Genomic DNA, 24,906 nt, shown 5'->3' with positions numbered 1-24,906 from the left:
CCATATAGAACACTAAACCATGTAGAACACTAAACCATGTAGAACACTAAACCATGTAGAACACTAAACCATTTAGAACACTAAACCATTTAGAACACTAAACCATATAGAACACTAAACCATGTCCATGTAGAACACTAAACTACGTAGAACACTAAATCATGTAGATCACTAAACCATATAGAACACTAAACCATATAGAACACTAAACCATATAGAACACTAAACCATGTCCATATAGAACACTAAACCATGTCCATGTAGAACAGTAAACCGTGTCCATGTAGAACACTAAACCATGTAGAACACTAAACCATATAGAACACTAAACCATGTAGAACACTAAACCATGTAGAACACTAAATCATGTAGAACGCTAAATCATGTAGAACACTAACCATATAGAACACTAAACCATATAGAACACTAAACCATGTGGAACACTAAACCACGTAGAACACTAAACCACGTGGAACACTAAACCACATGGAACACTAAACCATGTAGAACACTAAACCATATAGAACACTAAACCATGTAGAACACTAAACCACATGGAACACTAAACCACGTAGAACACTAAACCACGTAGAACACTAAACCACGTGGAACACTAAACCATGTACAGTATAGATGATTAGAAGCATTCTATGCAATAACAGGGTATACTGTCTACACATACTGTACATGGAAATCAAAACTTCAACATTGAAGAGGTTTGATGTTGGCACAAAACTACAACCAGCTCTCTGGTTGTAGTTTTGTAGACTCTCTTCTGATAGCAGAAATTCGTTTTGTAGACTCTCTTCTGATAGCAGAAATGTTTACCCATACTAAACCCAATGTCTCTACAGCTACAAATTATATGTTGGTATATTTACCCCTTTCTCTCCCTGTCTTCTCTCCGCTCTCTCCGCAGGGTCGTCGGGGCAGCACCCCTTGGTCCAGAATCAGACAGTTACAGAGGGGGGGACAGCCAACATGACTTGCAGGGTAGAGTACAACGACCAAACTTCCCTCCAGTGGTCTAACCCTGCACAGCAGACACTGTTTTTCGGAGACAAGAAAGGTAAGAGCAGCGAGATCACCAAAAAATAGACTGCAATATTCCACATTTGTCCAGGTCCCCAAGACGTCAGTATATGCCTTCTTCTTCGCAATAAAAAAAAAAAAAAAACGAGTACCAAGAACTGGGATTGAACCAGGGATGCTCAGTCACAAATCAACGTTTATCCTAGTGAGACACTATCCACATTTCTATCCATAGTTTTTATGCGAGTATATTCAAACCGTATAAAAAATATTATTACAATGGTGATGGAAATAGGAGGTTTAGTTTAAAATGTGAATAATGCCAACAGATGATCTGTTCGTTGGACATGGTGGGATCTTTTCAAATCAAATCTTTATTTGTCACGTGTACCGAATACAACAGGTGTAGACCTTACTGTGAAATGCTTACTTACTAGCCCTTAACCAACAATGCAGTTCAAGAAGAGTTAAGAAAATATTTACCAAATAAACTAAAGTAAAAAATATTAACTAGTAACAAAAGAAAATAACATAACAAGGCTATATACAGATGGTTCCGGTACCAAGTCCGGTACCAGTTGAAAACCGTAGTCTGGCTTTTTTATGGCAGTTTTGGAGCAGTGGCTTGTTCCTTGCTGAGGGGCCTTTCAGGGTATATCGATATAGGACTCGTTTTACTGTGGATATAGATACTTTGTGCCTGTTTCCACCAGCATCTTCACAAGGTCCTTTGCTGTTGTTCTGGGATTGATTTGCACTTTTCGCACGAAAGTACGTTCATCTCTAGGAGACAGAACGCGTCTCCTTCCTGAGCAGTATGATGGCTGCGTGGTCCCATGGTGTTTATTCTTGCGTACTATTGTTTGTACAGATGAACGTGGTACCTTCAGGCGTTTGGAAGTTGCTCCCAAGGATGAACCAGACTTGTGGAGGTCTACAATTTTTTTTCTGAGGTCTTGGCTGATTTCTTTTGATTTTCCCATGATGTCAAGCAAAGAGACACTAGCCTGAGTTTGAAGGTAGGCCTTCCACAGGTACACCTCCAATTGACTCAAATGATGTCAATTAGCCTATCAGAAGCTTCTAAAGCCATTACATAATTTCCTGGAATTTTCCAAGCTGTTTAAAGGCACAGTCAACTTAGTGTATGTAAACTTCTGACCCACTGGAATTGTGATACAGTGAATTATAAGTCAAATAATCTGTCTTTAAACAATTGTTGGAAAAATGACTTGTGTCATTCACAAAGTAGATGTCCTAACAGACTTGCCAAAACTATAGTTTGTTAACAAGAAATGTGTCGAGTGGTTTAAAAATGAATTTTAATGACTCCACCCTAAGTGTATGTAAACTTCTGACTTCAACTGTATATAAGTAAATTATAATAATATCAATATAGGACAAAACACATCACGACAAGAGAGACACCACAACACTACATGAAGAGAGACCTAAGACAAAATCATAGCAAGACAGCAACACATGACAACACAGCATGGTAGCAACACAACATAACAACAACATGGTAGCAACACAGCATGGTAGCAACACAACACTACATAAAGAGAGACCTAAGACAACAACATAGCATGGTAGCAACACATGACAACACAACACTACATAAAGAGAGACCTAAGACAACAACATAGCAAGGCAGCATCACATGACAACAACATGGTAGCAACACAACATGACAACAACATGGTAGCAACACAACATAACAACAACATGGTACAAACATTATTGGGCACAGACAACAGCACAAAGGGCAAGAAGGAAGACACAATAACAGTTTGAGTGTTTAGTTGCAGCTCGTTCCAGTCGCTAGCTGCAGCGAACTGAAAAGAGGAGTGATCCAGGGATGTGTGTGCTGTGGGGACCTTTAACAGAATGTGACTGGCAGAACGGGTGTTGTATGTGGAGGATGAGAGCATACAGTAGGTATCTCAGATAGGGGGGAGTGAGGCCTAAGAGGGTTTAATAAATAAGCATCAACCACTGGGTCTTGCGACAGGTATACAGAGATGACCAGTTTACAGAGGAGTATAGAGTGCAGTGATGTGTCCTATAAGGAGCATTGGTGGGAAATCTGATGGCCGAATGGTAAAGAACATCTGGCCGCTCGAGAGCACCCTTACCTGCCGATCTATAAAATATGTCTCTGTAATCTAGCATGGGTAGGATGGTCATCTGAATCAGGGTTAGTTTGGCAGCTGGGGTGAAAGAGGAGCGATTACGATAGAGGAAACCAAGTCTAGATTTAACTTTAGCCTGCAGCTTTGATATGTGCTGAGAGAAGGACAGTGTACCGTCTAGCCATACTCCCAAGTACTTGTATGAGGTGACTACCTCAAGCTCTAAACCCTCAGAGGTAGTAATAAGACCTGTGGGGAAAGGGGCATTCTTCTTACCAAACCACATGACCTTTGTTTTGGAGGTGTTCAGAACAAGGTTAAGGGTAGAGAAAGCTTGTTGGACACTAAGAAAGCTTTGTTGTAGAGCATTTAACACACAATCCAGGGAGGGGCCAGCTGAGTATAAGACTGTATCATCTGCATATAAATGCCTGAGCTATGTTGTTGATGTAAATTGAGAAGAGTGTGGGGCCTAGGGTCGAGCCTTGGGGTACTCCCTTGGTGACAGGCAGTGGCTGAGACAGCAGATTTTCTGACTTTATACACTGCACTCTTTGAGATAGGTAGTTAGCAAACCAGACCAAAGACCCCTCAAAGACACCAATACTCCTTAGCCGGCCCACAAGAATGGAATGGTCTACCGTATCAAAAGCTTTGGCCTGCTAATAAAAATAGCTGCACAACATTGCTTAGAATCAAAGGCAATGGTGACATCATTGAGGACATTTAAGATTGCAGTGACACATCCATAACCTGAGCGGAAACCAGATTGCGTACCCAAGAGAATACTATAGACATCAAGAAAGTGTGGGCTACAGCTTTTTTTAAGGTACTCTACCTCAGGTGAGCAATACCTCGAGACTTCAGTAGACTTCTTTAATATTAGATTATCTGTTTGTGTCGGTAAAATGTACTATGTGAGAAATGGCAGTGGAAATGCCTTCATGCTCAAATATTAATCATCATATCGAAGTACACTGCATGACCAAAAGTATGTGGACACCTGCTCGTCGAACGTCTCATTCCAAAATGATGGGCATTAATATGGAGTGTGTCCCCCCTTTGCTGCTATAACAGCCTCCACTCTTCTCGGGAGGCTTTCCACTAGATGTTGGAACATTGCTGCAGGGAATTTCTTCTATTCAGCCGCAAGAGCATTAGTGAGGTCGGGCATTGATGTTAAGGCAATTAGGCCTGGCTCGCAGTCGGCATTCCAAATTATCCCAAAGGTGTTCGATGGGGTTGAGGTCAGGGCTCTGTGCAGGCCAGCCAAATTCTTCCACACCTTTCTCGACAAAACACATTTGCCATAAATTTGGAAGCACAGAATCGTCTAGAATGTCATTGTATGCTCTAGGGTTAAGATTTCCCTTAACTGGAACTAAGGGGCCTGAAACATAACAAACAGCCCCAGACCATTATTTCTCCTCCACCAAACTTGACAGTTGGCACTATGCATTCGGGCAGGTAGCGTTCTCCTGGCATCCGCCAAACCCAGATTTGTCTGTCGGACAGCAAATGGTGAAGCGTGATTCGTCAATCCAGAGAATACGTTTCCAAAACCTCCAGAGTCCAATGGGGTGTGAGGTTTACATCACTAAGGACTGTTCTTGCGCTGACGTTGCTTCCAGAGGCCGTTTGGAACTCGGTAGTTGCAGCCGAGTACTGATGATATTTACACGCTACGCGCTTCAGCACACGGTGGTCTTGTTCTCTGAGCTTGTGTGACCTACCACTTTGCGGTTGAGCCGTTGTTGCTCCTAGACGTTTCCACTTCACAATAACACCTCTTACAGTTGACCCGGGGGGGCAGCTCTAGCAGGGTAGAAATATGACAATCTGACTTGTTTGGAAAAGTGTCATCCTATGACGGTGCCACGTTGAAAGTCACTGAGCTCATCAGTAAGGCCAATTCTACTGCCAATGTTTGTCTACGGAGATTGGATGGATGTGTGCTTGATTTTATACACCTGTCAGATACGGCTGTGGCTGAAATAGCCAAATCCACTCATTTGAAGGGGTGTCCACATACTTTTGTATATATAGTGTAACTTGGAGTCACACAACGATGACGTTGTGTGGTCCTCCCACTACGACTCAGGAAATCCATGCAGTTTATTATGTTACAGATGAAATAAGTGATGATGAACTTCACAGGGGGGGGTGAAAGGTCACGGTGATGAGCTTGATGGTCCTTTCCCAAGGAATATCGAGCGTGTTATCCCGGTGACATGAGGATCGATGCTTGACTGCCGTTTGACAACAAAAAAACATCCATGATAATGATCCATAATAATCTCACCCTGTAGACTAGGTTCCAGTAGTGGCGTGTGGGTATCTGTAGACTAGTTTCCAGTAGTGGCGTGTGAGTAACTGTAGACTAGTTTCCAGTAGTGGCGTGTGGGTAACTGTAGACTAGTTTCCAGTAGTGGCGTGTGGGTAACTGTAGACTAGTTTCCAGTAGTGGCGTGTGGGTAACTGTAGACTAGTTTCTAGTAGTGGCGTGTGGGTAACTGTAGACTAGTTTCCAGTAGTGGCGTGTGGGTAACTGTAGACTAGTTTCCAGTAGTGGCGTGTGGGTAACTGTAGACTAGTTTCCAGTAGTGGCGTGTGGGTAACTGTAGACTAGTTTCCAGTAGTGGCGTGTGGGTAACTGTAGACTAGTTTCCAGTAGTGGTGTGTGGGTAACTCTAGACTAGTTTCCAGTAGCGGCGTGTGGGTAACTGTAGACTAGTTTCCAGTAGTGGCGTGTGGGTAACTGTAGACTAGTTTCCAGTAGTGGCGTGTGGGTAACTAGACTAGTTTCCAGTAGTGGCGTGTGGGTAACTGTAGACTAGGTTCCAGTAGTGGCGTGTGGGTATCTGTAGACTAGTTTCCAGTAGTGGCGTGTGGGTAACTGTAGACTAGTTTCCAGTAGTGGTGTGTGGGTAACTGTAGACTAGTTCCCAGTAGTGGCGTGTGGGTAACTGTAGACAAGTTTCCAGTAGTGACGTGTTGGTAACTGTAGACTAGTTTCCAGTAGTGGCGTGTGGGTAACTGTAGACTAGTTTCCAGTAGTGGCGTGTGGGTAACTGTAGACTAGTTTCCAGTAGTGGCGTGTGGGTAACTGTAGACTAGTTTCCAGTAGTGGCGTGTGGGTAACTGTAGACTAGTTTCCAGTAGTGGCGTGTGGGTAACTGTAGACTAGTTTCCAGTAGTGGCGTGTGGGTAACTGTAGACTAGGTTCCAGTAGTGGCGTGTGGGTAACTGTAGACTAGTTTCAAGTAGTGGCGTGTGGGTAACTGTAGACTAGTTTCCAGTAGTGGTGTGTGGGTAACTGTAGACTAGTTGCCAGTAGTGGCGTGTGGGTAACTGTAGACTAGTTTCCAGTAGTGGCGTGTGGGTAACTGTAGACCAGTTTCCAGTAGTGGCGTGTGGGTAACTGTAGACTAGTTTCCAGTAGTGGCGTGTGGGTAACTGTAGACTAGTTTCCAGTAGTGGCGTGTGGGTAACTGTAGACTAGTTTCCAGTAGTGGCGTGTGGGTAACTGTAGACTAGTTTCCAGTAGTGGCGTGTGGGTAAAATCAAGCCAGCCAACCTTAAGCTAAAGATGATGTAGCTGTCCATGTTTCTGATTTCTCTCTCTCTCTGTGTGTGTGTGTGTGTGTGTGTGTGTGTGTGTGTGTGTGTGTGTGTGTGTGTGTGTGTGTGTGTGTGTGTGTGCGTGCGTGCGTGCGTGCGTGCGTGCGTGCGTGCGTGCGTGCGCGTGTGTGTGCGCGTGTGTGTGCGCGTGTGTGTGTGCGTGTGTGTGTGTGTGTGTGTGTGTGTGTGTGTGTGTGTGTGTGTGTGTGTGTGTGTGTGTGTGTGTGTGTGTGTGCGCGCCACATTTTTGCAAGTAAAAAAACATCTTGACTCACACTACTTGTAGAGAAAAGCCAATGCCATTCTCCCATTGTCACGTTGTCTAAACGGTCTGTGACTCTGTCATACAGTACACACTTTTATTTTTGTTGTTGTCCTTGGCTACCTGACTAAAACACTTGCTCGCTAGCCTAACTTCCTTTCATGGGCAATGTTAGCTAGTTAACGTTAGGCTTTTACATCTAGCTACATATTGAATTTCCATCCTCAATGTATACATTTATGGTTGGATCAGAATCGCCGTTATAATCATTGGCCAGTACGGAGAATAAAGTAAAACCACAAGTCAAAATCCCTATCTCCATCCATGGCTAATTTAGGAAAGGGACAATTTTAGCTAGCTAGCCATCGGAGGACAACATCACAACGAGATGCAACAATTCAACTTGTTTCTGTCACTGACACATGTTCCAAATCCAAAATGGCTTCCATGACACTTTTTTTTTGGTTCGCCAGGACCATTCACAGTTGAGCTCGTTCAGTTTAGCTCAACGCTGATTGGCTATTATTTTTGACATGTTTTATTTTCAAGTTAGGCCAAATACTGGCTGGCTTCCCTTGCATTCAATGCTACGGGCGGCAACAATGTAATGCTCTTTTGACCAGACAGCAATAGATAGATGTCCTACACATACAAAGACAGAGGGGGCGCTGTTTCGCTCTCTCGGATGCGTTCTCCGGTGAGATACATTCAGCCTTGTGTAAATTGAAGGAACATTATGAAACAGAGAGAGACAAAAGATAAATCATTTGAGATGTATTTTTTCTTGGTACATTTTTTTTGGGGGGGAAACATGACTTCCTTTGGCATCTATGATTCCATGCCACTGCTAGCCTACCCAGACTGTATCTGCTGTTGGCTAGAACGCAGGTTCCAAGACAGAATAGACAAATTTGCTATTTAACATATTAGCTATTTAACATATTAGCTATTTAACAGTTATTTAGCAACATTTGTTTGTGACAAAACAATCGGTAGTGTTGAAAATGTGATGAAAACACATTATTCAGTGCATGAAATATTAAGTGGAAAATAGATTTTGCGTGCACTATGTCGTCAACACTGATTTTTATCCGTAACAAGTCAGTTTGGTGGAAACACACCACTGGTCTCTTTAAACTGGTTCGTTCTCTCAGGGATTTAAACTGGTCCGTTCTCTCAGGGATTTAAACTGGTCCGTTCTCTCAGGGATTTAAACTGGTTCGGTCTCTCAGGGATTTAAACTGGTCCGGTCTCTCAGGGATTTAAACTGGTCCGTTCTCTCAGGGATTTAAACTGGTCCGGTCTCTCGGGGATTTAAACTGGTCCGTTCTCTCAGGGATTTAAACTGGTCCGGTCTCTCGGGGATTTAAACTGGTCCGGTCTCTCAGGGATTTAAACTGGTCCGTTCTCTCAGGGGTTTAAACTGGTTCGTTCTCTCAGGGATTTAAACTGGTCCGGTCTCTCAGGGATTTAAACTGGTCCGTTCTCTCAGGGATTTAAACTGGTCCGGTCTCTCAGGGATTTAAACTGGTCCGTTCTCTCAGGGATTTAAACTGGTCCGGTCTCTCAGGGATTTAAACTGGTCCGTTCTCTCAGGGATTTAAACTGGTCCGTTCTCTCAGGGATTTAAACTGGTTCGGTCTCTCAGGGATTTAAACTGGTCCGTTCTAGGATTGGAGAGGATTTGACAGATTAAGAACTACTGACCATGTGGTTATTACTAAATCCATATAATCACATCAACACAGTATCACACAAACACAGACACTTGCAAGCAGACACACACATTCCCATGTGCATACACACATATACTGTACACACACACACACCCACACACACACACACACAAACACACACCTCCATACCGAGGAGAGGCAAGAGAACATTAGCGGTATAATCCGGGTATAATTCTCCAGGTGTTTCATTCAGACATAAACTTGGCGCCTCGCTCCATAATTACAATTTTCTCCTCTCCTCCTTCCTCATACACACTGTCCCTCACAGTGTCGCGTTTGTTTACTAGCATCTGTGTCTTCTTCCTCTGGCTCCTCTAACTCCTTTCCTTGGCACAGAGTTGTTATGTTGTGCGTTGCATGGTGTTGGTATTGTTGTTTTATCCTTGCCACTGTGTTGCACTGTGCTGATGATAATGTGTTTAGTGAACACACCCCTTGTTCTCTGCCTCTAAACCTGAACACACCCCTTGTTCTCTGCCTATAAACCTGAACACACCCCATGTTCTCTGCCTCTAAACCTGAACGCACCCCATGTTCTCTGCCTCTAAACCTGAACACACCCCTTGTTCTCTGCCTATAAACCTGAACACACCCCATGTTCTCTGCCTATAAACCTGAACACACCCCATGTTCTCTGCCTCTAAACCTGAACACCCCCCATGTTCTCTGCCTATAAACCTGAACACACCCCATGTTCTCTGCCTCTAAACCTGAACGCACCCCATGTTCTCTGCCTATAAACCTGAACACACCCCATGTTCTCTGCCTATAAACCTGAACACACCCCTTGTTCTCTGCCTATAAACCTGAACACACCCCATGTTCTCTGCCTCTAAACCTGAACACACCCCTTGTTCTCTGCCTATAAACCTGAACACACCCCATGTTCTCTGCCTCTAAACCTGAACACACCCCTTGTTCTCTGCCTCTAAACCTGAACACACCCCATGTTCTCTGCCTATAAACCTGAACACACCCCATGTTCTCTGCCTCTAAACCTGAACACCCCCCATGTTCTCTGCCTATAAACCTGAACACACCCCATGTTCTCTGCCTCTAAACCTGAACACACCCCTTGTTCTCTGCCTCTAAACCTGAACACACCCCATGTTCTCTGCCTATAAACCTGAACACACCCCATGTTCTCTGCCTGTAAACCTGAACACACCCCTTGTTCTCTGCCTATAAACCTGAACACACCCCATGTTCTCTGCCTCTAAACATGAACACACCCCTTGTTCTCTGCCTCTAAACCTGAACACACCCCTTGTGCTCTGCCTCTAAACCTGAACACACCCCTTGTTCTCTGCCTATAAACCTGAACACACCACATGTTCTCTGCCTCTAAACCTGAACACACCCCTTGTTCTCTGCCTATAAACCTGAACACACCCCATGTTCTTTGCCTCTAAACCTGAACACACCCCTTGTTCTCTGCCTATAAACCTGAACACACCCCTTGTTCTCTGCCTATAAACCTGAACACACCCCATGTTCTCTGCCTCTAAACCTGAACACACCCCATGTTCTCTGCCTATAAACCTGAACACACCCCATGTTCTCTGCCTCTAAACCTGAACACACCCCTTGTTCTCTGCCTCTAAACCTGAACACACCCCTTGTTCTCTGCCTATAAACCTGAACGCACCCCATGTTCTCTGCCTCTAAACCTGACGGTGTTAGTTAAGTCAAAGGAATCCACACGTTCATAACAACACAACACAGTATTCTGGAACAAGAAGCTACTTTGGCGAGATCAAGTCTGCTACAACAAACAGGATACAAACCCTTTGGAAAGGTCTGGAACCAATAACGTATACATTTATACTGTTTCAACATTATACAGAGTGCTGTGCATTAGTTATATTACATTATTTATAAAACATTAGTTATACTACATTAGTTATAATACATTAGTTATAATAAATTAGTTATGGTGCATTAGTTATAGTGCATTAGTTATAATACATTAGTTATGGTGCATTAGTTATGGTGCATTAGTTATGGTGCATTAGTTATACTATATTAGTTATGGTGCATTAGTTATAGTGAAATTGTTATAATAAATTAGTTATAATACATTAATTATTGTGCATTAGTTATAATATATTAGGTATGATGGATTAGTTATGGCGCATTAGTTATGGTGCATTAGTTATGGGGCATTAGTTATGGTGCATTAGTTATGGTGCATTAGTTATGGTGCATTAGTTATGTTGCATTAGTTATGGTGCATTAGTTATGGAGCATTCGTTATGGTGCATTAGTTATGGTGCATTAGCTATGGTGCATTAGTTATGGTGCATTAGTTATGGTGCATTAGTTATGGTGCATTAGTTATAGTGCATTAGTTATGGTGCATTAGTTATGGTGCATTAGCTATGGTGCATTAGCTATGGTACATTAGTCATGGTGCATTAGTTATGGTGCATTAGTTATGGTGCATTAGTTATGGTGCATTAGTTATGGTGCCCTAGTTATGGTGCATTAATTCTGGTGCATTAGTTCTGGTGCATTAGTTATGGTGCATTAGTTATGGTGCATTAGTTATAATACATTAGTTCTGGTGCATTAGTTCTGGTGCATTAGTTATAATACATTAGTTATGGTGCATTAGTTATAATACATTAGTTATGGTGCATTAGTTCTGGTGCATTAGTTATGGTGCATTAGTGATAATACATTAGTTCGGGTGCATTAGTTATGGTGCATTAGTTATGGTGCATTAGTTATAATACATTAGTTCTGGTGCATTAGTTATAATACATTAGTTCTGGTGCATTAGTTCTGGTGCATTCGTTATAATACATTAGTTCTGGTGCATTAATTATGGTGCATTAGTTATAATACATTAATTATGGGGCATTAGTTATGGTGCATTAGTTATGGTGCATTAGTTATGGTGCATTAGTTATGTTGCATTAGTTATAATACATTAATTCTGGTGCATTAGTTATGGTGCATTAGTTATGGTGCATTAGTTATAATACATTAGTTCTGGTGCATTAGTTCTGGTGCATTAGTTATAATACATTAGTTCTGGTGCATTAGTTATAGTGCATTAGTTATGGTGCATTAGTTATGGTGCATTAGTTATGGTGCATTCGTTATAATACATTAGTTCTGGTGCATTAGTTATGGTGCATTAGTTATGGTGCATTAGTTATGGTGCATTAGTTATGGTGCATTAGTTATGGTGCATTCGTTATAATACATTAGTTCTGGTGCATTAGTTATGGTGCATTAGTTATGGTGCATTAGTTATGGTGCATTAGTTATGGTGCATTAGTTATGTTGCATTAGTTATGGTGCATTCGTTATAATACATTAGTTCTGGTGCATTAGTTATGGTGCATTAGTTATGGTGCATTAGTTATGGTGCATTAGTTATGGTGCATTAGTTATGTTGCATTAGTTATAATACATTAATTCTGGTGCATTAGTTATGGTGCATTAGTTATGGTGCATTAGTTATGGTGCATTAGTTATAATACATTAATTATGGGGCATTAGTTATGGTGCATTAGTTATGGTGCATTAGTTATGGTGCATTAGTTATGTTGCATTAGTTATGGTGCATTAGTTATGTTGCATTAGTTATGGTGCATTCGTTATAATACATTAATTATGGGGCATTAGTTATGGTGCATTAGTTATGGTGCATTAGTTATGGTGCATTAGTTATGTTGCATTAGTTATGGTGCATTCGTTATAATACATTAGTTCTGGTGCATTAGTTATGGTGCATTAGTTATGGTGCATTAGTTATGGTGCATTAGTTATGGTGCATTAGTTATGTTGCATTAGTTATAATACATTAATTCTGGTGCATTAGTTATGGTGCATTAGTTATGGTGCATTAGTTATGGTGCATTAGTTATGGTGCCCTAATTATGGTGCATTAGTTATGGTGCATTAGTTATGGTGCATTAGTTATGGTGCATTAGTTATGGTGCCCTAGTTATGGTGCATTAGTTATGGTGCATTAGTTATGGTGCATTAGTTATAATACATTAGTTCTGGTGCATTAGTTATGGTGCATTAGTTATAATACATTAGTTCTGGTGCATTAGTTATGGTGCATTAGTTATGGTGCATTAGTTATTGTGCATTAGTTATGGTGCATTAGCTATGGTGCATTAGTTATGGTGCATTAGTTATGGTGCATTAGTTATGGTGCATTAGTTATAGTGCATTAGTTATGGTGCATTAGTTATGGTGCATTAGCTATGGTGCATTAGCTATGGTACATTAGTTATGGTGCATTAGTTATGGTGCATTAGTTATGGTGCATTAGTTATGGTGCATTAATTATGGTGCCCTAGTTATGGTGCATTAATTCTGGTGCATTAGTTCTGGTGCATTAGTTATGTTGCATTAGTCATGATGCATTAGTTATGGTGCATTAGTTATGGTGCATTAATTATGGTGCCCTAGTTATGGTGCATTAATTCTGGTGCATTAGTTATGGTGCATTAGTTATGGTGCATTAGTTATAATACATTAGTTATGGTGCATTAGTTATGGTGCATTAGTTATGGTGCATTAGTTATGTTGCATTAGTTATAATACATTAGTTATAATACATTAGTTATAATACATTAATTCTGGTGCATTAGTTATGGTGCATTAGTTATAGTGCATTAGTTATAGTACATTAGTTATGGTGCATTAGTTATGGTGCATTAGTTATAATACATTAATTCTGGTGCATTAGTTATGGTGCATTAGTTATGGTGCATTAGTTATGGTGCATTAGTTATGGTGCCCTAGTTATGGTGCATTAGTTATGGTGCATTAGTTATGGTGCATTAGTTATGGTGCCCTAGTTATGGTGCATTAGTTATGGTGCATTAGTTATGTTGCATTAGTTATGGTGCATTAGTTATGGTGCATTAGTTATAATACATTAGTTATGGTGCATTAGTTATGGTGCATTAGTTATGGTGCATTAGTTATAATACATTAATTCTGGTGCATTAGTTCTGGTGCATTAGTTATTGTGCATTAGTTATAATAAATTAGTCATAATACATTAGTTATAATATATTAGTTATGTTGGATTAGTTATGGTGCATTAGTTTGGTGCCCTAGGTATGGTGCATTAGTTATGGTGCATTAGTTATGGTGCATTAGTTATGGTGCATTAGTTATGGTGCCCTAGTTATGTTGCATTAGTTATGGTGCATTAGTTATGGTGCATTAGTTATGTTGGATTAGTTATGTTGCATTAGTTTTGGTGAATTAGTTATTGTGCATTAGTTATGGTGCATTAGTTATGGTGCATTAGTTATGTTGCATTAGTTATAATATATTAGTTATGTTGGATTAGTTATAATACATTAGTTATGGAGCATTAGTTCTGGTGCATTAGTTATGGTGCATTAGTTATGGTGCCCTAGTTGTGGTGCATTAGTTATGTTGCATTAGTTATAATACATTAGTTCTGGTGCATTAGTTCTGGTGCATTAGTTCTGGTGCATTAGTTCTGGTGCATTAGTTATGTTGCATTAGTTATGGTGCATTAGTTATGGAGCATTAGTTATACTATATTAGTTAAGGTGTATTAGTTATGGTGCATTAGTTATGTTGCATTAGTTATGGTGCATTAGTTATGGAGCATTAGTTATGGTGCATTAGTTATGGTGCCCTAGTTATGTTGCATTAGTTATGGTGCATTAGTTATGGTGCATTAGTTATGTTGGATTAGTTATGTTGCATTAGTTATGGTGAATTAGTTATTGTGCATTAGTTATAATAAATGTGTCATAATAAATTAGTTATAATATATTAGTTATGGAGCATTAGTTATAATACATTAGTTCTGGTGCATTAGTTATGGTGCATTAGTTATGGTGCATTAGTTATGTTGCATTAGTTATGGTGCATTAGTTATGGTGCATTAGTTATGTTGCATTAGTTATGGTGCATTAGTTATGGTGCATTAGTTATGTTGCATTAGTTATGGTGCATTAGTTATGGAGCATTAGTTATGGTGCATTAGTTATGTTGCATTAGTGATACATTAGTTATGGTGCATTAGTTATGGTGCATTAGTTATGTTGCATTAGTTATGGTGCATTAGTTATGGTGCATTAGTTATGGAGCATTAGTTATGGTGCATTAGTTATGTTGCATTAGTTATGGTGCATTAGTTATGGTGCATTAGTTATGTTGCATTAGTTATGGTGCATTAGTTATGGTGCATTAGTTATGGAGCATTAGTTATGGTGCATTAGTTATGGTGCATTAGTTATGGAGCATTAGTTATGGTGCATTAGTTATGTTGCATTAGTTATGGTGCATTAGTTATGGTGCATTAGTTATGTTGCATTAGTTATGGTGCATTAGTTATGGAGCATTAGTTATGGTGCATTAGTTATGTTGCATTAGTGATACATTAGTTATGGTGCATTAGTTATGGTGCATTAGTGATACATTAGTTATGGTGCATTAGTTATGTTGCATTAGTTATAATACATTAGTTCTGGTGCATTAGTTCTGGTGCATTAGTTATAATACATTAGTTATGGTGCATTAGTTATGTTGCATTAGTGATACATTAGTTATGGTGCATTAGTTATGGTGCATTAGTGATACATTAGTTATGGTGCATTAGTTATGTTGCATTAGTTATAATACATTAGTTATGGTGCATTAGTTATGGTGCATTAGTTGTGTTGCATTAGTTATGGTGCATTAGTTATAAGACATTAGTTCTGGTGCATTAGTTATGGTGCATTAGTTATAATACATTAGTTCTGGTGCATTAGTTATGGTGCATTAGTTATAGTGCATTAGTTATAGTACATTAGTTATGGTGCATTAGTTATGGTGCATTAGTTATAATACATTAATTCTGGTGCATTAGTTATGGTGCATTAGTTATGGTGCATTAGTTATGGTGCATTAGTTATGGTGCATTAGTTATGGTGCCCTAGTTATGGTGCATTAGTTATGGTGCATTAGTTATGGTGCATTAGTTATGGTGCCCTAGTTATGGTGCATTAGTTATGGTGCATTAGTTATGTTGCATTAGTTATGGTGCATTAGTTATGGTGCATTAGTTATAATACATTAGTTCTGGTGCATTAGTTATGGTGCATTAGTTATAATACATTAGTTATGGTGCATTAGTTATGGTGCATTAGTTATGGTGCATTAGTTATAATACATTAATTCTGGTGCATTAGTTCTGGTGCATTAGTTATTGTGCATTAGTTATAATAAATTAGTCATAATACATTAGTTATAATATATTAGTTATGTTGGATTAGTTATGGTGCATTAGTTTGGTGCCCTAGGTATGGTGCATTAGTTATGGTGCATTAGTTATGGTGCATTAGTTATGGTGCCCTAGTTATGTTGCATTAGTTATGGTGCATTAGTTATGGTGCATTAGTTATGTTGGATTAGTTATGTTGCATTAGTTTTGGTGAATTAGTTATTGTGCATTAGTTATGGTGCATTAGTTATGGGGCATTAGTTATGTTGCATTAGTTATAATATATTAGTTATGTTGGATTAGTTATAATACATTAGTTATGGAGCATTAGTTATAATACATTAGCTATGGTGCATTAGTTATGGTGCATTAGTTATGTTGCATTAGTTATGGTGCATTAGTTATGGTGCATTAGTTATGGTGCATTAGTTATAGTGCATTAGTTATAGTACATTAGTTATGGTGCATTAGTTATGGTGCATTAGTTATAATACATTAATTCTGGTGCATTAGTTATGGTGCATTAGTTATGGTGCATTAGTTATGGTGCATTAGTTATGTTGCATTAGTTATGGTGCATTAGTTATAATACATTAGTTATGGTGCATTAGTTCTGGTGCATTAGTTATAATACATTAGTTCTGGTGCATTAGTTATGGTGCATTAGTTATGGTGCATTAGTTATGGTGCATTAGTTATGGTGCATTAGTTATAATACATTAGTTCTGGTGCATTAGTTATGGTGCATTAGTTATAGTGCATTAGTTATAGTACATTAGTTATGGTGCATTAGTTATGGTGCATTAGTTATAATACATTAATTATGGTGCATTAGTTATGGTGCATTAGTTATGGTGCATTAGTTATGGTGCATTAGTTATGGTGCCCTAGTTATGGTGCATTAGTTATGGTGCATTAGTTATGGTGCATTAGTTATGGTGCCCTAGTTATGGTGCATTAGTTATGGTGCATTAGTTATGTTGCATTAGTTATGGTGCATTAGTTATGGTGCATTAGTTATAATACATTAGTTATGGTGCATTAGTTATGGTGCATTAGTTATGGTGCATTAGTTATAATACATTAATTCTGGTGCATTAGTTCTGGTGCATTAGTTATTGTGCATTAGTTATAATAAATTAGTCATAATACATTAGTTATAATATATTAGTTATGTTGGATTAGTTATGGTGCATTAGTTTGGTGCCCTAGGTATGGTGCATTAGTTATGGTGCATTAGTTATGGTGCATTAGTTATGGTGCATTAGTTATGGTGCCCTAGTTATGTTGCATTAGTTATGGTGCATTAGTTATGGTGCATTAGTTATGTTGGATTAGTTATGTTGCATTAGTTTTGGTGAATTAGTTATTGTGCATTAGTTATGGTGCATTAGTTATGGTGCATTAGTTATGTTGCATTAGTTATAATATATTAGTTATGTTGGATTAGTTATAATACATTAGTTATGGAGCATTAGTTCTGGTGCATTAGTTATGGTGCATTAGTTATGGTGCCCTAGTTATGGTGCATTAGTTATGTTGCATTAGTTATAATACATTAGTTCTGGTGCATTAGTTCTGGTGCATTAGTTCTGGTGCATTAGTTCTGGTGCATTAGTTATGTTGCATTAGTTATGGTGCATTAGTTATGGAGCATTAGTTATACTATATTAGTTAAGGTGTATTAGTTATGGTGCATTAGTTATGTTGCATTAGTTATGGTGCATTAGTTATGGAGCATTAGTTATGGTGCATTAGTTATGGTGCCCTAGTTATGTTGCATTAGTTATGGTGCATTAGTTATGGTGCATTAGTTATGTTGGATTAGTTATGTTGCATTAGTTATGGTGAATTAGTTATTGTGCATTAGTTATAATAAATGTGTCATAATAAATTAGTTATAATATATTAGTTATGGAGCATTAGTTATAATACATTAGTTCTGGTGCATTAGTTATGGTGCATTAGTTATGGTGCATTAGTTATGTTGCATTAGTTATGGTGCATTAGTTATGGTGCATTAGTTATGGTGCATTAGTTATGGTGCATTAGTTATAGTGCATTAGTTATAGTACATTAGTTATGGTGCATTAGTTATGGTGCATTAGTTATAATACATTAATTCTGGTGCATTAGTTATGGTGCATTAGTTATGGTGCATTAGTTATAATACATTAATTCTGGTGCATTAGTTATGGTGCATTAGTTTTGGAGCATTAGTTATACTATATTAGTTAAGGTGTATTAGTTATGGTGCATTAGTTATGTTGCATTAGTTATGGTGCATTAGTTATGGAGCATTAGTTATGGTGCATTAGTTATGTTGCATTAGTTATGGTGAATTAGTTATTGTGCATTAGTTATAATAAATGTGTCATAATAAATTAGTTATAATATATTAGTTATGGAGCATTAGTTATAATACATTAGTTCTGGTGCATTAGTTATTGTGCATTAGTTATGTTGCATTAGTGATACATTAGCTATGGTGCATTAGTTATGGTGCATTAGTTATGTTGCATTAGTTATGGTGCATTAGTTATGGTGCATTAGTTATGGAGCATTAGTTATGGTGAATTAGTTATTGTGCATTAGTTATAATAAATGTGTCATAATAAATTAGTTATAATATATTAGTTATGGAGCATTAGTTATAATACATTAGTTCTGGTGCATTAGTTATGGTGCATTAGTTATGGTGCATTAGTTATTGTGCATTAGTTATGTTGCATTAGTGATACATTAGCTATGGTGCATTAGTTATGGTGCATTAGTTATGTTGCATTAGTTATGGTGCATTAGTTATGGAGCATTAGTTATGGTGCATTAGTTATGTTGCATTAGTTATGGTGCATTAGTTATGGTGCATTAGTTATGTTGCATTAGTTATGGTGCATTAGTTATGTTGCATTAGTTATGGTGCATTAGTTATGGTGCATTAGTTATGGAGCATTAGTTATGGAGCATTAGTTATAATACATTAGTTATGGAGCATTAGTTCTGGTGCATTAGTTCTGGTGCATTAGTTATGGTGCCCTAGTTATGGTGCATTAGTTATGTTGCATTAGTTATAATACATTAGTTATGGAGCATTAGTTCTGGTGCATTAGTTCTGGTGCATTAGTTATGGTGCATTAGTTATGGAGCATTAGTTATACTATATTAGTTAAGGTGTATTAGTTATGGTGCATTAGTTATGTTGCATTAGTTATGGTGCATTAGTTATGGAGCATTAGTTATGGTGCATTAGTTATGTTGCATTAGTTATGGTGAATTAGTTATTGTGCATTAGTTATAATAAATGTGTCATAATAAATTAGTTATAATATATTAGTTATGGAGCATTAGTTATAATACATTAGTTCTGGTGCATTAGTTATTGTGCATTAGTTATGTTGCATTAGTGATACATTAGCTATGGTGCATTAGTTATGGTGCATTAGTTATGTTGCATTAGTTATGGTGCATTAGTTATGGTGCATTAGTTATGGAGCATTAGTTATAATATATTAGTTATGTTGGATTAGTTATAATACATTAGTTATGGAGCATTAGTTCTGGTGCATTAGTTATGGTGCATTAGTTATGGTGCCCTAGTTATGGTGCATTAGTTATGTTGCATTAGTTATAATACATTAGTTCTGGTGCATTAGTTCTGGTGCATTAGTTCTGGTGCATTAGTTCTGGTGCATTAGTTATGTTGCATTAGTTATGGTGCATTAGTTATGGAGCATTAGTTATACTATATTAGTTAAGGTGTATTAGTTATGGTGCATTAGTTATGTTGCATTAGTTATGGTGCATTAGTTATGGAGCATTAGTTATGGTGCATTAGTTATGGTGCCCTAGTTATGTTGCATTAGTTATGGTGCATTAGTTATGGTGCATTAGTTATGTTGGATTAGTTATGTTGCATTAGTTATGGTGAATTAGTTATTGTGCATTAGTTATAATAAATGTGTCATAATAAATTAGTTATAATATATTAGTTATGGAGCATTAGTTATAATACATTAGTTCTGGTGCATTAGTTATGGTGCATTAGTTATGGTGCATTAGTTATGTTGCATTAGTTATGGTGCATTAGTTATGGTGCATTAGTTATGTTGCATTAGTTATGGTGCATTAGTTATGGTGCATTAGTTATGTTGCATTAGTTATGGTGCATTAGTTATGGAGCATTAGTTATGGTGCATTAGTTATGTTGCATTAGTGATACATTAGTTATGGTGCATTAGTTATGGTGCATTAGTTATGTTGCATTAGTTATGGTGCATTAGTTATGGTGCATTAGTTATGGAGCATTAGTTATGGTGCATTAGTTATGTTGCATTAGTTATGGTGCATTAGTTATGGTGCATTAGTTATGTTGCATTAGTTATGGTGCATTAGTTATGGTGCATTAGTTATGGAGCATTAGTTATGGTGCATTAGTTATGGTGCATTAGTTATGGAGCATTAGTTATGGTGCATTAGTTATGTTGCATTAGTTATGGTGCATTAGTTATGGTGCATTAGTTATGTTGCATTAGTTATGGTGCATTAGTTATGGAGCATTAGTTATGGTGCATTAGTTATGTTGCATTAGTGATACATTAGTTATGGTGCATTAGTTATGGTGCATTAGTGATACATTAGTTATGGTGCATTAGTTATGTTGCATTAGTTATAATACATTAGTTCTGGTGCATTAGTTCTGGTGCATTAGTTATAATACATTAGTTATGGTGCATTAGTTATGTTGCATTAGTGATACATTAGTTATGGTGCATTAGTTATGGTGCATTAGTGATACATTAGTTATGGTGCATTAGTTATGTTGCATTAGTTATAATACATTAGTTATGGTGCATTAGTTATGGTGCATTAGTTGTGTTGCATTAGTTATGGTGCATTAGTTATAAGACATTAGTTCTGGTGCATTAGTTATGGTGCATTAGTTATAATACATTAGTTCTGGTGCATTAGTTATGGTGCATTAGTTATAGTGCATTAGTTATAGTACATTAGTTATGGTGCATTAGTTATGGTGCATTAGTTATAATACATTAATTCTGGTGCATTAGTTATGGTGCATTAGTTATGGTGCATTAGTTATGGTGCATTAGTTATGGTGCATTAGTTATGTTGCCCTAGTTATGGTGCATTAGTTATGGTGCATTAGTTATGGTGCATTAGTTATGGTGCCCTAGTTATGGTGCATTAGTTATGGTGCATTAGTTATGTTGCATTAGTTATGGTGCATTAGTTATGGTGCATTAGTTATAATACATTAGTTCTGGTGCATTAGTTATGGTGCATTAGTTATAATACATTAGTTATGGTGCATTAGTTATGGTGCATTAGTTATGGTGCATTAGTTATAATACATTAATTCTGGTGCATTAGTTCTGGTGCATTAGTTATTGTGCATTAGTTATAATAAATTAGTCATAATACATTAGTTATAATATATTAGTTATGTTGGATTAGTTATGGTGCATTAGTTTGTTGCCCTAGGTATGGTGCATTAGTTATGGTGCATTAGTTATGGTGCATTAGTTATGGTGCCCTAGTTATGTTGCATTAGTTATGGTGCATTAGTTATGGTGCATTAGTTATGTTGGATTAGTTATGTTGCATTAGTTTTGGTGAATTAGTTATTGTGCATTAGTTATGGTGCATTAGTTATGGTGCATTAGTTATGTTGCATTAGTTATAATATATTAGTTATGTTGGATTAGTTATAATACATTAGTTATGGAGCATTAGTTATAATACATTAGCTATGGTGCATTAGTTATGGTGCATTAGTTATGTTGCATTAGTTATGGTGCATTGGTTATGGTGCATTAGTTATGGTGCATTAGTTATAGTGCATTAGTTATAGTACATTAGTTATGGTGCATTAGTTATGGTGCATTAGTTATAATACATTAATTCTGGTGCATTAGTTATGGTGCATTAGTTATGGTGCATTAGTTATGGTGCATTAGTTATGGTGCATTAGTTATGGTGCCCTAGTTATGGTGCATTAGTTATGGTGCATTAGTTATGGTGCATTAGTTATGGTGCCCTAGTTATGGTGCATTAGTTATGGTGCATTAGTTATGTTGCATTAGTTATGGTGCATTAGTTATGGTGCATTAGTTATAATACATTAGTTCTGGTGCATTAGTTTTGGAGCATTAGTTATACTATATTAGTTAAGGTGTATTAGTTATGGTGCATTAGTTATGTTGCATTAGTTATGGTGCATTAGTTATGGAGCATTAGTTATGGTGCATTAGTTATGTTGCATTAGTTATGGTGAATTAGTTATTGTGCATTAGTTATAATAAATGTGTCATAATAAATTAGTTATAATATATTAGTTATGGAGCATTAGTTATAATACATTAGTTCTGGTGCATTAGTTATTGTGCATTAGTTATGTTGCATTAGTGATACATTAGCTATGGTGCATTAGTTATGGTGCATTAGTTATGTTGCATTAGTTATGGTGCATTAGTTATGGTGCATTAGTTATGGAGCATTAGTTATGGTGAATTAGTTATTGTGCATTAGTTATAATAAATGTGTCATAATAAATTAGTTATAATATATTAGTTATGGAGCATTAGTTATAATACATTAGTTCTGGTGCATTAGTTATGGTGCATTAGTTATGGTGCATTAGTTATTGTGCATTAGTTATGTTGCATTAGTGATACATTAGCTATGGTGCATTAGTTATGGTGCATTAGTTATGTTGCATTAGTTATGGTGCATTAGTTATGGAGCATTAGTTATGGTGCATTAGTTATGTTGCATTAGTTATGGTGCATTAGTTATGGTGCATTAGTTATGTTGCATTAGTTATGGTGCATTAGTTATGTTGCATTAGTTATGGTGCATTAGTTATGGTGCATTAGTTATGGAGCATTAGTTATGGAGCATTAGTTATAATACATTAGTTATGGAGCATTAGTTCTGGTGCATTAGTTCTGGTGCATTAGTTATGGTGCCCTAGTTATGGTGCATTAGTTATGTTGCATTAGTTATAATACATTAGTTATGGAGCATTAGTTCTGGTGCATTAGTTCTGGTGCATTAGTTATGGTGCATTAGTTATGGAGCATTAGTTATACTATATTAGTTAAGGTGTATTAGTTATGGTGCATTAGTTATGTTGCATTAGTTATGGTGCATTAGTTATGGAGCATTAGTTATGGTGCATTAGTTATGTTGCATTAGTTATGGTGAATTAGTTATTGTGCATTAGTTATAATAAATGTGTCATAATAAATTAGTTATAATATATTAGTTATGGAGCATTAGTTATAATACATTAGTTCTGGTGCATTAGTTATTGTGCATTAGTTATGTTGCATTAGTGATACATTAGCTATGGTGCATTAGTTATGGTGCATTAGTTATGTTGCATTAGTTATGGTGCATTAGTTATGGTGCATTAGTTATGTTGCATTAGTTATGGTGCATTAGTTATGTTGCATTAGTTATGGTGCATTAGTTATGGTGCATTAGTTATGGAGCATTAGTTATGGTGCATTAGTTATGTTGCATTAGTGATACATTAGTTATGGTGCATTAGTTATGGTGCATTAGTGATACATTAGTTATGGTGCATTAGTTATGTTGCATTAGTTATGGTGCATTAGTTATGGTGCATTAGTTATGGAGCATTAGTTATGGTGCATTAGTTATGTTGCATTAGTTATGGTGCATTAGTTATGGTGCATTAGTTATGTTGCATTAGTTATGGTGCATTAGTTATGTTGCATTAGTTATGGTGCATTAGTTATGTTGCATTAGTTATGGTGCATTAGTTATGGTGCATTAGTTATGGAGCATTAGTTATGGTGCATTAGTTATGTTGCATTAGAGATACATTAGTTATGGTGCATTAGTTATGGTGCATTAGTGATACATTAGTCATGGTGCATTAGTTATGTTGCATTAGTTATGGTGCATTAGTTATGGTGCATTAGTTATGGAGCATTAGTTATGGTGCATTAGTTATGTTGCATTAGTTATGGTGCATTAGTTATGGTGCATTAGTTATGTTGCATTAGTTATGGTGCATTAGTTACGGAGCATTAGTTATGGTGCATTAGTTATGTTGCATTAGTTAAGGTGCATTAGTTATGGTGCATTAATTATAATACATTAGTTATAGTGCATTAGCTTTGGTGCATTAGTTATGGTGCATTAGTTATTGTGCATTGGTGCACAGATATTACTGTGTGGTGTATTTGCCCTCTCCATATCCAGTTGCTTTATGCTTTGCCTGAAGAGCTAATTTGTTCCTCTCATGAGCAGAGAGAGAGTTATCTGAGGAGCAGAGAGAGTTCTCTCATGAGCAGAGAGAGAGCTATCTGGTGAGCAGAGAGAGTTCTCTCATGAGCAGAGAGAGAGCTATATGGTGAGCAGAGAGAGTTCTCTCATGAGCAGAGAGAGAGAGCTATCTGGTGAGCAGAGAGAGTTCTCTCATGAGCAGAGAGAGAGCTATCTGGTGAGCAGAGAGAGTTCTCTCATGAGCAGAGAGAGAGCTATCTGGTGTGCAGAGAGAGTTCTCTCATGAGCAGAGAGAGAGCTATCTGGTGAGCAGAGAGAGTTCTCTCATGTGCAGAGAGAGAGCTATCTGGTGAGCAGAGAGAGTTCTCTCATGAGCAGAGAGAGAGCTATCTGGTGAGCAGAGTTATCTCATGAGCAGAGAGAGAGCTATCTGGTGAGCAGAGAGAGTTCTCTCATGAGCAGAGAGAGAGCTATCTGGTGAGCAGAGAGAGTTCTCTCATGAGCAGAGAGAGAGCTATCTGGTGAGCAGAGAGAGTTCTCTCATGAGCAGAGAGAGAGCTATCTGGTGAGCAGAGAGAGTTCTCTCATGAGCAGAGAGAGAGCTATATGGTGAGCAGA

At 37.6% G+C, this 24,906-nt stretch overlaps 1 protein-coding gene across 5 annotated transcripts in view; it reads left to right on the top strand.

Annotated features, from left to right (window-relative positions):
- cadm2a (cell adhesion molecule 2a) overlaps window positions 1-24,906 on the top strand; it is a 699,381-nt gene that overhangs the window by 476,216 nt on the left and 198,259 nt on the right. For all 5 annotated transcript variants that reach the window (XM_071364990.1, XM_071364992.1, XM_071364989.1 and 2 more), the window contains one exon: window positions 920-1,069. In XM_071364990.1, coding sequence (XP_071221091.1) covers window positions 920-1,069 — 150 coding nt within the window. The remainder of the gene's footprint in view (window positions 1-919; window positions 1,070-24,906) is intronic.

This window comes from Salvelinus alpinus, chromosome 24 (assembly GCF_045679555.1).
Source record: "Salvelinus alpinus chromosome 24, SLU_Salpinus.1, whole genome shotgun sequence".
NCBI classification, from domain to species: domain Eukaryota; kingdom Metazoa; phylum Chordata; class Actinopteri; order Salmoniformes; family Salmonidae; genus Salvelinus; species Salvelinus alpinus.
The sequence above is the reverse complement of the archived record's forward strand: the minus strand, read 5'-3'. Positions and strand labels throughout refer to the sequence as shown.